The sequence below is a fragment of the Pezoporus occidentalis genome, unplaced genomic scaffold (genome assembly GCF_034315485.1).
Source record: "Pezoporus occidentalis ecotype Australia unplaced genomic scaffold, CSIRO_AGI_Poc_V1 ctg12, whole genome shotgun sequence".
Taxonomy (NCBI): domain Eukaryota; kingdom Metazoa; phylum Chordata; class Aves; order Psittaciformes; family Psittacidae; genus Pezoporus; species Pezoporus occidentalis.
In genome coordinates this window covers 2,174,054-2,189,733 of record NW_026912994.1, presented here as the reverse complement: position 1 = coordinate 2,189,733, position 15,680 = coordinate 2,174,054, and the positions used below count along the sequence as shown (strand labels likewise).

The following is a 15,680-nucleotide window of genomic DNA, read 5'->3' as shown; positions in this document are numbered from 1 at the left end:
ATCTAGTATGCCTCAGGTTATTTGTTAGAACTTGCTCTAAAATAAACCATTTTTGCTGTTTTTGCAAAACATGGGAAGCTTTTCAGTTTGTGTATCAGTGATCTGAGAAATTCCTTGTGGAAGAAGAACTTGCCTTACTGGTAAGGATCTATGTTTATTTCTTCTTCTTTCCCCTTTCACTTCTTTGTTCAGTAAGTTTGTCAGTTTACTTAACTTTTAAGTTTAATTATCTGGCATAATCTTAAATTAAGATCAATATATTATTTTTACCTCAGGGTAGAGAACTCTCTGGAGTTTCAGTGCCTTGTTTGACATGAAGTCGTAATGCTTACTCTTTTCCCCTAAAAGAAGATTTTTTGAGTGTGTGAAGCTGCTTGCCTTAAAGCCTGAGGTTATCATCTTAAGCATAGCTAACAATTATATTGCTTTATTGCTTAAGCAAAGCTGTCATTATTCTGTTACTTCTGATTTCTTGAATTAGTATTGTAATCTTACAGAGCAATACAAATTAAATAGCCTTTACTGTATCAGTCAATATTAGATCAGTTAATACTAGAATCAGTCAATACTAGATCAGTCTTTAGACTGAAGACCTCCAAACAAGTAGAGGTCCCTAGAGAATTGTGTGTGTAGCCTTAAAACAAAACCCTATCTGCCATATATCTTGTAAGGGTACTTGGTGGTAGGGGAATTAAAGAAAATAAACAAAACGAAAAACAAAAAAAACAGGTTGTCTCCAGAAATTGAAGGGTAACTACATTAATATGTGTCCTAGCTAGGTCTAAGGGTAGAGGATATAGTTAAACTAAGCTCCCTCTGCAGCTTGTTGCCTGTGTTATTCTTTCCGTTTCAAATCCCAGTGAGGAGTAAGTTGAATTGCCAACAGTGGTCAAGTTCCTAGGAGAAGTTAGAGAACATTTGAAAATAGGTGAAATAACTATGTAACTCTTCTGTGAAAGTAAACCTAAGTTTTCTGTAGAAATTTCAACTTCCACGGCTAAGAGGAATTTTAAGTTTAAGGATAAATTTGGACAGGTGTTTTCAAATGAGGAATATGGAAAGATGCAAAATATTGGTAATGTATTTAGTTATAATGTTAGAGGCAACGATGCTATGGTGAGTGATTAACGTCATATTAAATAATGCTTTATGAAACTGAGCAAGATAATTACTTAATAAGCAAGTAAATTTGTCCTGTTTGGCATCAAATGAGTTGTTGATAGCAAAAGATCAGGTTAACTATTCATGACTAAACACATTAATGACTAATATTAATGATAATTTGTAAAGTTGGTTCAGTAGTCTATGAAAATTAATACCGTTGCTACTTAGCCTCGTTATTGCTTTTATTTTTACCCTCTGGTTGATGTTAGTGAGCATAGTCATGATTTCCATGCTCAACAATAAGTTTTAAGTTTGCTTGATTTGGCGGCTTTTACCCACCCAGAAGATTTTCAGTTATTCCTTAATTGTGATTGCACAGCTTGTTCACTTTGTCACTTTTACTTTATTCACCTGTCGGGCTGTTGGATCTATCACTTTACTTTTGAAAGTTGTAGTCCAAATATGCACAGAGTATTATATTTTTGTAGCAGTAAACAGTTGTTTTACAAAAATTATTATGAGTCTGTGCTTCTGCCCTCCCCTTCTCAAATGAGGCTTCAATTGTTTGGTTTTGTGGTGTTTGTTTTTTCTTGGAGCTGTTTTTCTTGTTTGTTCTGGTGAGCAGTCTCTCATACCTTTTCTTCTGTACACAATACCATTAAGAGACCTCTGGACCCTTTTAAAGTAGTCCGAATCATTATTAGTGCTTAAGAGTCCATCTTCTGATCTTTAAAGATCAGAGGAAAACATGCAGCTATAAAGAAAAAAAAAAACAGTTTATAGCTCCATGGAGTAAACATAGCTCTCCTTTTATCTGGAAAAAAGAAACATACGCTTTCGAAAAGTAATAGCATTTTCTTATTTACTATCTCATTTGCACAAGAATTGGATTAGTCATAAAGAATAAAAAGAGATAGTACTAAGTAGGTGTGGCAAAAATGCAGCTGGTGTTAGGGGCAGAGGAATCTTCAGATGTATGGAGAGATTTTCTATTACAGATCAGAAAGTTATTTGATTCTGAAATTGTGGAAAGCAGAAAATATATTAAGCATATGCACCTGTAATTATTATATGTAATTAAATGGGAAAATAATGTAAATTAATTGCACTGAATTCTTTAATCTTGAGACAATGGTAAATAAGCAAAGAAAAATATTATATTTCATCTTCTTTGGCTTGTTGCCACTATAATTACACAGTTTAGTCTGATAGTGGTCCATTTTTTTCCCTGTTGCCCACAGTTCTCTGAGTTTGCCCAACTGTCTGGGTCACTGCAAGAAATCCAAACAAAAGAAAAGGGAAAGAAAAATTATTAGAGAATTTTTTCTGGGATGCCATTTGATAGGCAAACTTCTGTTACTGTTTGTTGCGTTCCATGTGAAGGAAAGGCTGTGTCAGACCAAACAGATAGGTAAAGGCAATCGCCAACAGACTGAAGAAAAGAAACACGTGATTTGTGGTGTTTTGTATGTCTATCAGAAAGGTTGAACTTCACATTTATTCTTATCTTTTTTTCTTCTGGTTTTGGATTTTTTGGGGTTTTTTTGGTGAGTGCAGATCCTGGCTGTGGTGGAGGAGATGCAGGTGAAGGTTTTTGTACTGACGCAAAGCTGTCCCTCTTGGAAAGGGGATTTTTGTTTCCAAGTGACTGAGCACAGACTGTTCCTCTAATAGTGCTTGAACATGGATTTAGATTCAGACTCATTATTATTTAAGCAGCTTCTTATTACTTGAGCTATTACAAAGCATGCACTTTTTCTGTTCCCATGTGCACATCCATGAAAGCTCACACTTCACCTTGAATATAGGATATATATATGAGTTGCAGTGTGCTTTATAAAATACATCTAGGGAAATTTGTACCCAAGACTGAACAAAGTAGGGAATGTTAGTGTATAGAACTGCTAATGACAAAGGGTTGCACTGATGAAGTGTCTTTATATATTCCAGTCTCATTCTTGTATCTATCTTTGATTCTGTCGGACAGTGTGCATCGCATTATTAAGCAAGTTAACTTTTCATTTTCATTTGTAGATTTGAAGAAGACACTTGCTGTCTTGTTGGATAATATCTTGCAGCGCATTGGGAAGCTAGAGTCCAAGGTGGAAAACCTTGTGCTTAATGGAACAGGAGCAAATTCTACCAACAATACTACCACTTCTGCTCCTAGCTTGGGAGCAGCTGAAAAGCTTAATGTAGCAGGTGGGTACGGCAATTGTTTAAAATATTTATGGACTTTTTAATCTGTATATATTTCTCTCTTCACCGTAGCATGATTTTTCAGTGTTAGATATTTGGAATGCCTTAGTAAACAAAATTCAAAGTCAAAATCTAGCCTATGTCAATGGCAATCGAAAGTCCAGTGGTTGTTTACAAGCACAGAGGAAGACTTTGTTCTATGGTAACTTGAATACATTGAAGAAAATAAAATTCTCTGCCGAAGGGGTATAGTCTACCTTGTTCATAGTCACTTTCATACTTTAAAAGGTTGCACTTTAGAATGAAGAAACTGGGCAAGCATTTTCTCTCTAAGCCTGATTGCTCAGATTGATATGAACTGCATTTCCACTGTATGCAATTTATTGGTTATTAGCTGAAAGAAAACATTTAGTATGTTTGTTAGTGATTATGATTTTAAATGTATTTCCCTACTCTGCTTAATAGCTCTTTCAATTTGATACAGAGAGAATGACCTACCTGGTGCCTTCAGCTTAAGTAAATATATGTTTTAAAATGTCATTTGAAGTCATTAATTTTTTTCTTCAGTGAATGGACTGTTTGCTACCCTTACAACTTCTCAAAACATTTGTGTCATCCTGTAGTGGTCAAATGCATTTGCTTGCCTCTTCACCTGCATATCTCAGTTCCTTTAGTGTTCCCAGCTGTGAATGTGGTTGGTACACTGGATGAATCTTGTTGTTTATGATGCCTGGTCTATTGCCCTGCATTTTGCCCTGCCACCAGTCTAGATATATACAGGGTGTCCTGACACATAGGAAGTCTTCTGGACTCACTTGTGCAGGTCCACGTCTCTCGGGGGGCCCCAGAGCTGAACGCGGTACTGCAGTCAGGGTCTCAAAAGAGTGGAGTAGAGGGGGAGAAACACCTCCCTTTAACCTGCTGGTCATGCTCCTTTGGATGCAACCCAGCATATGGTTAGCTTTCTGGGCTGCAAGTGCAGATTGCTGGGTCACATTGAGTCAGCACCACCAAGTCCTTCTCCTCAGGGCTTCTCTCAATCCTGTCTCTGCCCAGTCTGGGTTTTGTGGGTTTTTTCGTATAAAATGAAAAAACATCCCTGTGTATTTTCTTTCTGTAGCTGGACAAAAAGAGAGACTTGATGCTGTGATTTCAATAGATTTGAAGATAATTGGAAGAAGGAAACGCGTGCTGTTGCTTATACATTTATAGGGAAAAGGTCATTGTTCTTATCTGATTTGGAAAGACTTCTCATCAGTTCTTAGGGTGAATTGAATTTTGTTATTCTTGGAGTTTTCTAGACTCACAGTTTTAGTACTCATGAGCAATGTTTAAGGAGCTTGGTAGGAGTTTTCAGTTTGCAGTATTTACATAGCTTTTTGCTTCCTGGGGCTTGCATAGTGGCAAAGAACACTGTTGGTGTTATTAGAGCTTCAGCTTTTTTACTTTTGACTCTTGATACACTAATTTAAAATATCTGAAGTGACTGTATTAAGCAGCAACAACAGAAAATGTTAGGAAACAATTTCTTGAGGTTTTTTTACTGTTATTCTGTAGACTGGACACTGTCTTTTTGGGTATAGTAAAATGGAGCTTGAAGCTAATCCTTGTATTAAAGTGCCAACTATTCATCTATTTGAGGCATTTGGTGTAAATTCATCTGATCAGAGGCAGACAAACGGAAAAGAAAAGCTTATTTCTATTTCTGTCTTCATAGCAGTTTCCTGAGAGCAAACTCTGGAAGCCATATGATTCCAGTAATATCATAATATGAATATCTCCTCTGTTAGGAAGGAATTGTTCAGAAAATAAGCTAGGTGAGTAAACATTGTGGTTACAGTACCAGCTGCAGTGTTGGTTTTGCCTGTAATATTTCAACAGCATCTTTCTTGTTGTGCTAGAGCAATTGAGGTAATCTGAAAATTGTAGTAGAAGGCGGCATTTTGTTACGCAACAGTTGGTCATTTTACTGGACCTGAAACATGTATGTATACAAATACACATGTTGTTTTCATGGTTTTCTTTATATTCAGCCATTACACTATGAAATGATCCCAGAGAGCAAACATGTTCATCTTATTGTTCCTCTCCATCACCTGTAAAATTTTAATGCTTACTTTAGACAGATTCATGTTAGATGTTGTTAGTAATTTCAGTCTTTCTGTCTGGACAACTCTAGTATTTATGGAGCATCCTAACAACAGTAAGTTTAATATTTTTAGTATTTTTTTGTAAAGACTTCTTGAGTTTCTTTTTTCTCAAATCTTTTTTAACTTGGAGTTGCTGCTTAAAACTCTGAATTAAATTAAGCATTCTATAGCCTCATTGATCAGTGCAACAGAGCAGTGTCATTAGCACACAGTCTTAGAAGAGACCTGCTTCCAGTGGAGCTGGATTTATTATTTTTTGATTGAGCAGTCACAGTACACAGAAACCTGATTCTATGGTCTATATAACCATGCCCCTTTATCTATGGAAAGCCTTTCTGAAATAAATGAAGCTTCATGCAGGCTTAAGCTGCACTTTAGCATCTATTGAAACTGCTCATAAACAGTGGTAGTAAATAGTGGAGCCCCTACTCATCCTGAAATCTGCATTTTGTCCTCACTGACCTTGTGTAGTTTACTGTGTGTTATTTACTACCTGACTAGATAAAAGTCATAAAATAAGACATATTAGAGTGACAGGAAGGTGATTATACTGTAAATATCTGTCCTCACTGCTGTTTATGACTGGACAAACTCAAGAGCAAAGCATTATATTTTTCTTGTAATTTAAAACTGACTACCATGGCAGGCTAGACTTGTCAATCCAAATGTGATATTAGCTTTACTTTATTGTGTATTTTAAGTATTAGTAATGCTTTCATGGGAAAAAAATAGTACTCTTTTATCTGCAAACTAGAAAGAACAGGGTGATAATGATTATTCAACAGTGCTCCACACAAAGCCTCTCTGCAATTTGAATTTTCTTTTAGTAGGTACATTGCTGTATTCAGAAAGTAGTCCTAAGAACAGTATTCATACGCTACATGTAGAGGATCGTGATAATCATAGAATTCTGATTTAGTTCAGGGTAAAGTTACTGAAATCAGTCCAGGTTCTGGTTTTATCTGACTTCAATAAACAAAACTGGTATGTGACTATGAGTCATATTTATGGATTGCAAAATTCTCTTCTGTGACATTAAGGATACTGGCAATTGGAGCAGATACAGATTTTCAGGAAAAAATCCATTCATGTCCTTTTCTGTATAGAAAACTACAATAAATAGTATAAAAATTGAGTATTTTTAGTATTAGAATGTATGGATATTTTCTTCAGATATGCACTGGTTTTAGCTTAGCTCAGATACCAGTTTGAATGTGACTGTGGAAGTAATCCAGGTAACAGTGAAAGACTTGAGACACGTTTGTCAATTGCAGAGTGGTTGCAAAATCAATTTGTTTAAAATGCTGACACTTCTTAGTATTTAATTTTTTGCCCACTCTTTGCCATCTTGATGGCAAAATGTCTGTTGGTCCAGGGAAGTTCTTTCTTACAGTTAATAAACTTGCAAAGTTACTTCTAATGCACTACACTTGAGCTAAACCCACCTTCAGTTTCCACAGTCTCTTGGTATTGCAACATGGAATCTATCAGCCGTCTTTCAAAAGAAGAAAAAAAAAAACTTCTGTGTACTTTTTTATATTCTTTATATTATTTTTTGGGATGTAGCTAGTCAGATTTTGAGAGTGGTCACTGCAGCTGCCTGGGCAAATAAATTTGAGTAGTTCATGTTCCCCTAAGGAGTAGATCTGCTTGTGGGCAGATGCCTGTAACTCGATGATAGTGTTAATAAAGGAATACACAGCCTTTGCAGACTTACAACTGTAAAAGCAAATGAAAAGTTTCCTCTGAACTGTATGGATGAGAAGAGACCTAATAATGATGATATTAATAGCTCCTTTTCAAACAACCATAGCTACTGTTTCTAGTCAGGATATCACAAGAGCTACCAGATGCCTTCTAAAATTTTGATCAGCAAAAGTGACAGGCTGAGAGAGTCGGGCTTGTTCACCTTGGAGAAGAGAAAGTTCTGGCGAGACCTTAGAGCAGCCTTCCAATGCCTTCCAGGGTTTTGTTGCTGGTTTGGCATGTTAATATTGATGGATTTTTCCCTTTTTACTGAAAGGCATATATAACCAGGTCTAGCAGAAGGTGCCCTGGCCCATGGCACTGAGGTTGGAACCGCATGATCTTGAAGGTCCCTTCCATGATTCTGTGAACTTCTGTAGGTGGCATTAGTAACAGAAAGATGATGTAGGACAGTTTCTTCAGGAAAAGCAAAATCATTAAGCAAGTACCTGGCTATCAAATATATTAAAAAACAAAAAAAAAAACACAACAATAAAACAAACAAAAAAACAACCAAACAGTATCAATAAAACAAACAAGCAAACAAAAAAAACCCACAACACCGAACAACCAAACATATTCAACAAAAGCAAAAATGTGTTCAACAAAACAGAATGTAGTCTTGACTGTGTGAAGTGTTAGGCAGTGGGAGCCACAAAGTCCAGATAAGCATTGGACCGGGAAGTATCATAACTTGGAGTATTATGCTGAGATAATCCATTATAAATCACTTCACAAAGCAACAAGCAATACCTCCTCTGAAAGAGCCTGACTACAAAGGGAAAAGGAGGCACTGACATAGGAAATGATCAAAATGTTTAGCAGTTTGGAAAAAATACCTATCTTTGCTTTAGGGGTATTAATACAGCCAGAAGCTGCATAATCTCTGGCCAAACAGTAGCCATCGTGGCTATTTATTTCTTGTAATAGCCTAATAGAAGTGTTTGTAGCTTCCTAAAAACAGTTTTGAAAAATTTTTAGCCTGTGATTTTGACTGCAGTAGCCTGAACAAGCAATTTTTGTGAGAGGTACAGAGTGCCTGACTTTCTCTGTAGAGTATCCTCTTCACTACCATACCAAAACCTGAGATAATGCTGGTATATTACATAGTGTAAGTAAAACGTGATTTATATTTGTACTTCAGGCAGACACTCAAACAATTAAGAACATGACTCAGCGCATAAAATTTAGGGGCTGTTTGGAAATAAAGTTACTCATCACTTTACAAAGGTGTCTTCATTGGTTATGTGCCTCATTTGGCAAGAGATGGATAAAAGCGGTGGTACGGGTTTTGATGTTTTTTTTTATTTCTTTTGGGTTTTTTGGTTTGTTGTTTTTAAATTGTTCCATCTCTGACTGACAAGCATGGTATAGGACTGAGGTGACAGTGATGAAATCTGAAATGGAAAATACTGCTTTGTGGTGATGTGTAGAGTTTTTGGCAGATAAAAGGATCTGAAGAAAATCCATGTGGATTATGCTTGCTCATAATAAGAAGGTGATAACAGTTTTAGGAGGAAATATTGAGGATTTAACAAGGACTGTAATTCAGCTGTCTGTGAAGTAGGTGAACTCAAATTTTTATATGATTGATTTTTGAGTTACCATTTAGAGACAAGAAATCTCCCTTTTCAGACTCTCAGACAACTAGCATGATTAATGTACACATAGACTGTGCTGTTTTCATATTGTTAGTGTGTTTAGGCGTGATGTCGGCAGTGCGATACTGCACCTGGTTTCTTCCTCTGAAGTTAGTTTTGCAGAATCCTTTGAAGGAAGCCCAAGACCAAACAAGCTTCTATTCTCTTTTGGATGGAGTGAAAGTATAATAGAGCATGAGCTCTTAGCATTGCAAATATCTTTGATACTAATCCCAAAAGAAATTCTGCTAGTGGGCGAAGCTGCAGAGATTATGTTAAAAAGCAAAGCTGTGAAGTACCTTATGTAGCCTGAGTGGGAGGTTAGGTGTTAGGGCTTTTTTTTCCCCTCTTAAGATCCATCCATGTGTAAAATCACAAGTATTGTGAGAATGAAGACCTTAGGCCCACTGTAGGAGAGGATCAAGTTCGAGATCATTTTAAGAACCTCAATGAGCACAAGTCCATGGGACCTGTTGAAAGCCACCCACGGGTCCTGAAGGAGCTGTCGAATGAAGTTGCTAAGCCACTGTCCATCATATTTGAAAAGTCATGGCAGTCAGGTGAAGTTCCTGATGACTGGAAAAAGAAAAATGTAACCCCCATTTTCAAGAACAGTGTCGTGGTTTAAGCCCAGCCAGCAACCCAGAACCACACAGCTGCTTGCTCACTCCCCTGCCTTTCTTCCCCCACTCCCAGAGGGGTGGGGAGGAGAATCAGAAGAATGTAACTCCCACGGGTTGAGATAAGAGCAGTCCAGTAACTAAGGTATAACACAAACCACTACTGCTGCCACCAATAGTAATAATGGTAAGGGAAATAACAAGGGAAGAGGATATAACAGCTCACCACCCGCCGACCGATACCCAGCCCTACCTGAGCAGTGATCTAGCCCATCCAGGTAACTTCCCCCAGTTTATATACTGGATATGATGTGCTGTGGTATGGAATACCCCTTTGGCTAGTTTGGGTCAGGTGTCCTGTCTCTGCTTCCTCCCGGCTTCCCCTCCTCCCTGGCAGAGCATGAGACTCACAAAGTCCTTGGTCAGAGTAAACATCACTTGGCAGCAACTAAAAACATCGGTGTATCAGCGTTGCTCCCAGGCTGAAGGTCAAAAACACAGCACTGCACCAGCTACTAAGAAGGAGAAAAATGACTGCTACTGCGAACCCAAGAGAAACAGGAAAATGGATGACACAGGGAACTACAGAGCAGTCAGTCTCACCTCTGTGCCTGGCAAAATCTTGGAGCAGATTCTCCTGGAAAGCAGGGGTGTTGGAACTAGATCTTAAGATCCTTTCCAACCCTAACTATTCTACGATTCTATACTTTTTCTTCTTCCCTCCTCAAAGATCTTGAGCAATCTGGTGATTTTGATGCTGACAATTTTCAATTGCTTTTCCAGAACCTCCATTTCATTTATTAAAGAGTAAATTGTTAGTCGTGATGCTTTTAAGGCTTCATCTGATTGGTTTCAGAAGCAATGAAGTCTTCCTTCCTTTGTTTGTTTGCTTGCTTCCTTCCATCCTTCACACTTTCCTCCCTTTCTTTCTCCCCCCCCCCCTGTGTTCTGTCTTTATTTATCCAACTTGCATTGGAAGCACTTTAAAGGTGTGTGGTAGTCATGCTTTCTGCATTTGTGGGAAGTAATATATTCATGTACACACAAGAAGGTATTAATCTAAACCTTGGGTGCCTTAAGACTTTTCATCAGCCTTTAGGACAGGAAGCTTTGAGCCACCACCACAAATAACATGCTGGGTAAATTTAATGTTGCTGGTTTGGACGTGATTAAATGGGGAAATGTGAAACCATGGCACTTTCAGGCAGAGCTTGTCTGCATGGCTGCTTTTGATGTAGCTGAATCCATGGTTCCATGTGACATGCCCAAGATCAGCTTGGCTAAGGCAACTTGGTTTTTAACAATTGTGCTTTTCTAAGATGTCTATGGAAGAAATCCTTGATTTTGAGCAGCAGTGTTTCACTAAGCATATTCCATAAGATAGGGCAATCTGCTTGCACAAACATGATCAAAGAATCAGTCCTTTGTTTTCTTTCTTCATGTGATTTTGGTTTGGGGTTGGTTTGGGGATATTTTTTTTTTTATATAATCAAGGGGTGTGGAGTTTATGTATTGTGGGTTGGGTTTGCTTTGGGCTTTGTTAGGGGGTGTTTTTTTCCAAATTGTGAGCTCTCTCTGTGTTCTTCTGGCAGGTATGGAAAAAATTTGATCTAAGCAAACTAAAACTGTTTCAATTCCTCAGGCTTGAATAATGGTGTTAATTCTAAATATGCATGTTGCAAAACATTTTTTTTTTTTTAAATAAAGGGCCAAGGTGCCCTGAGGGCATTATCATCCTTCTACTGTGCTTGTTCAGTGAAAAGCTAAGTTTTTGCTATGTGTAACTATGTAACACCTCAGATAGTGTAATTGCACCAGAACTATGCCAGACTGGTTGTTTAACAAATGCTCTTTTGCCTTGAAAAGTGCACTTCAGAAGATTTTAATTATGTTTCTTTGATCCCATAAAAATGAGCAAGTGAAGGCTCACCTTAAATCCTCCTCCACACTCTCCTCATATGTGGCTGGTACTTGGAGAACTAAGAACAGTTAAGTGTCAGCTGTATGCAGCGCTGCTCAGCAAGGGAGAATATTTTTGGTGTATCTGTTCAAAGTTCCTATAGCTTTTCCGCCTTACGCATTAACTTGTTCTGCTGTATTGGCTGTTTAGTTCTCTTTTAACAACTTTAGTGTTAACATCTTTGAAGTCACTCATTAGGATGCAGACTTCAGTATTTGCTTGTCTTTTAAGACATGATGGCTTGGATGCCTGTCAGGTATCTGGCATGCTCTGAATGTGTAGTGAGGCAGGCTGACAAGTCAGCTTTAGCTATGCTGCAAGCAGGCTTCTTAACATTAACTATGGTGAGAAGGACCTTTGTCATGGTATTTCCATGTCCTCCTTCTTAAAAGACTTGGGGCTGATACAATGAAGCCTTTTAGGTGAGGAGGAAAACTCAGGTAACCTCATGATCGGTTGATTTTCTTCCATGGCTATCTTTCTGATGAACTTTGTTACACAGCCTCATTAGTTTTAACAGTCTGCAACCATGGTTTGCCCCATAGTTCTGTATTTGCAGAGACAAACTGGATTAAAAAAAAAGCTAAAATGGTGCATATTATTTTGACTTTCCAAAGCTGTCTTCCTGTCTTAAGAGGACTGCAGTAGGCTTTTCTTTAGTTAACTTAGTATTTAAAATGTTCCATATGGTAATGTATCCTCGTTTCTTCCTAGTAGCTGGTACAGGGCTGTCTTTTGGCATTAGTCTGGGAATAACGTTGAAAACACACCAATGTTTTAGTTGTTGCTAAGCAATACTTACTCTAAATCAAGGACTTTTCAGTTTCTCATGCTCTGCCAGTGAGGAGGGGCACAAGAAGCTGAGAAGGATCACAGCCAGAACAGATGACCCAAACTAGCCAAAGGGGTATTCTGTACCACAGCACGTCATGCTCAGTATATAAACTCAGGGGAATTACCCAGAAGGGGAGATCACTGCTGGGGTCAGGCTGGGTATTGGTCAGTGGGTGGTTGTATTGTGCATTACTTGAGTTTTTTTGTTTGATTGGTTTATGCCACTCTCCCTTTTATTACTCTTATTGTTGCTGTTGTTATTATTTTACTTAATTTCAATTTTTAAACTCCTTTTATTTCAACTGATGGGGTTTACTTTTTTTTGCTGATCCTTCTCCCCGTGGGGCTGGGGAATGAGCAAGCCACTGCATGTGTGATACACAGTTGCCGGCTGGGGTTAAACCACAACATCATGCTTAAAAAGCAAACTGGTTGTCCCAACAGAACGTCAATGTGTACTGGATGTAATAGGATGTGGGCTGCACTGGTTCTAATAGCTAAGATTACAGTTTTCCCAGGGCTATGCTTTGCTTTGAATCATATTTATTGTGCCATATTCATTGTATTACTTTTCCACACTTTATATAATATTACGCAGTTTTTCCCATTTTGCTGTCCATTTTCCTCCCACAAAGGCAGTAGCATGGAGTTTGGGAGAACTGTGTTTTTTCAAGCATCGCTGTTGCAACACAGTGTAATAACTGTGCAGAAGACCACATGTGAATATTTTCCGCTGCAGTGCTAAGCTGTATTAGTAATGCTGAAGGGGGCTCTTGGTGGTCCCCTGGGCTGCATTTTGATTAACCACTTGCCTACTGCTTGAATTCTCCTAACCCTTCATTGATTTCAGTAGCATTAATGGGACACAGAAGCACAGCTGGTGTGAGGGTGGACTAGCAGTAGAAAAGTTTATTTTCTTTAAATCATACCAGTGCTTTGCTACTGAAGTTTCTAAAATGTTAACAGCAAGTGTTCTGTGCTCTGCATTTAAAATCTTGAAACCTTTAGCTTGTTTCATTGAGTATGTTGATAGTGCTTTCAGTTCACATTGCAAATTCTCTCTTTAAATAAATCTTATCCGCTGGAGGTTAAATATGTGAATTAAATTAAGAATCTGTTAATTAGTGGGAGAAGGGAAAGGAGACCTTACACAAACTAAACCAGTCCTAACTACAGTGTTGTGTCTAACTGTAGATACTAAATTTCTGAACTGAAATAGAAACAAGGGTTCCATGAATTTAAGTAAGAATAGTACTTTTATTTAATGGTCAAAACCAGAAAGAAAACAAATAGGGATAAAATTGATGAATAGACTTGATCGGATATGATTACTCTGTCCTTTTAAGACTAAGGAGGTTCCTGATTTTGAGAGATCTGCTGATGGGAAACATTTTGAGTTGAGCTATTATTTGTGCTGTATGTCATCAAAAGATATTCTAATATGCTTTTTTGGCACTAATCTAAAAATCTGGGATTTAGCCTCAAGGTTTCCAAGTATATAAAATTTGTTTCATGTTAAATTCTCAAGTTATTTCCATTCTCTGAAAAATGAAGAGTTGATCCTTAGCAAACTAGATAGGCTGCTGGTGTCAACAGTTTGCAATCTCAGCATTACTGTAGCTTTTTAATTTGCTTTAACCAATATTGCTATTTTAAAACTTGTATGGCAAATAGAATAGCTATCAAACAACAATCTGCTAAGTAATTATAATTGTTATGCAGCTTACTGTCTTAGTGGGTTATTTCTAGACTTCCTAACTGTCTGGTGGAGAAAATTCATTTTAGCCCATTACAAAGCATATTATCTGAAGGATGTGCAATACAGGAAAAGAACATTATGTGTATGTAGCGCTCTTGATTATTTTTATTGTTTTGCTGAAGAGTAACTAGGAAGCAAAAAAAAAAAATTGATTCTGTATCCCAGACTGTGTGCTTTTAACCACGTAATTCTCTCTTGGGTGTTTTTAGACCTTCACTAAAGCAAACAAAACCTGTGGACACAGAGTTTAATTGAAAGAGACAATGAAGACCTGCACCTGTGAACTGGTGTTTAAAGAAAGTGATGTCAAAGGCCTTAGTCTTTAGGCAGTGTAGTTGCTCATACAGAGCAACAAGGGAGAAGTATCCTTTCCATGAGCCTAAATCTGCTCATTTGTGCTAACATGCCAGACTTTGCACTGAAATAACTGATGACTGTTCACAAGTTTGGTTTAACCTGCTGTGCACTAACGATCTCTGATGTAGAGCTATATATCTTTAAACAGCCACAGGCATTTGCAAAGTGAACATATGGCTCCTTTCTAAACATGTGGATGGAGTTTGTTAGTTATATTCTGAATGTCCTTATATGTTGGGTGTCTCAGGGTGTCACAAACAGAGCACTGTATTTAAAAAGTTTTTTAAATCTAGATTTTTTTTGTGTGTTTTATCAATATTTTCCATATTTTTCCAGGATAATCTATAATAAGTGTAGACTCTTAGATTTATAATATGCTCAGATTCATATTTTCATTTTGTCAATGCATTGACCTTTAATGTAACAACATATGAGATAAATGTTTAATAATTATGCCTTTGCATAACAGCAGTCAAGAGGTGATAAGTTGTGCATGACTTCAAAAATGCTTAGGTGCCTGTAGAATAGAAATCGGTATCATGGCTCACAAAAAGCTTAAGATTAAAAAAATGTGTGTATTTACTACTGTTGCTCTGTACTGACTTGACAGTTACTGTATTTCTAACATTTTTGGCTGTAAGTGCTAAGGTTTGGATGGGAAAAAAAAAAGATCTTAGAACCTGCATTTTAAATTACATTAATCCTAATTAAGGATAAAAATCCTTGTGGTTTTTCAAATGCTGTTTTCCAACAAAAGTAATTTTAATGTCTGGCTTAACAATGTATTTTTCCCCTTCAGGAAAGAGCTATCCAATGTGAATTTGTTAACAGCATAGAACTTCTATCCAGACCTTTTTAACCAGAATCTGCAGAAGATACTAGGGTGTGGGTTTTTTCATCACCTCCAAATGATGAAAACACTGAAGTCTGGACTTGTTTTTAAATACTTGCTTTTCATGTCTTGGAAAAGCCAGATGTGTAGGTCAGTATTCCCAGGGTTCCACCTGCTTCATCTCCCTTGACTTTGTGATACATTCAAAATTGTAAATTGCTGGTATCTGGTTGAGGTAGGTCCCACCTGTCCATGGGATATGCAAAATTTGTTCACCTCTGGATTCCTGCTTAAGAAGGCCCAGCTTCTAGGTGGCATGGATGATCGAAGTCCTGTTGCTGGCAAGGAGGGGGAAAGATGTCAGGTACTCTTGAAAATACTGCTAGAGACATTAATACTTCACCAAGCATTTCAACATTGTTAGAGGTGATAAAAGTGGGCATTAGTGTTCTGTGTTCCCAACCCATATAGATTATCCT

General features: G+C 37.6%; 2 protein-coding genes across 3 annotated transcripts in view; one reads left to right on the top strand and one right to left on the bottom strand.

Moving 5' to 3' along the window:
- Nucleotides 1–15,680, bottom strand: part of ZRANB3 (zinc finger RANBP2-type containing 3) — a 494,211-nt gene that overhangs the window by 135,908 nt on the left and 342,623 nt on the right. The gene's annotated exons all lie outside the window — the stretch shown is intronic.
- MGAT5 (alpha-1,6-mannosylglycoprotein 6-beta-N-acetylglucosaminyltransferase) overlaps nucleotides 1–15,680 on the top strand; it is a 129,300-nt gene that overhangs the window by 51,646 nt on the left and 61,974 nt on the right. For both annotated transcript variants that reach the window (XM_062606009.1, XM_062606014.1), the window contains exon 3: nucleotides 3,139–3,306. In XM_062606009.1, the coding sequence (XP_062461993.1) occupies nucleotides 3,139–3,306 (168 nt within the window). The remainder of the gene's footprint in view (nucleotides 1–3,138; nucleotides 3,307–15,680) is intronic.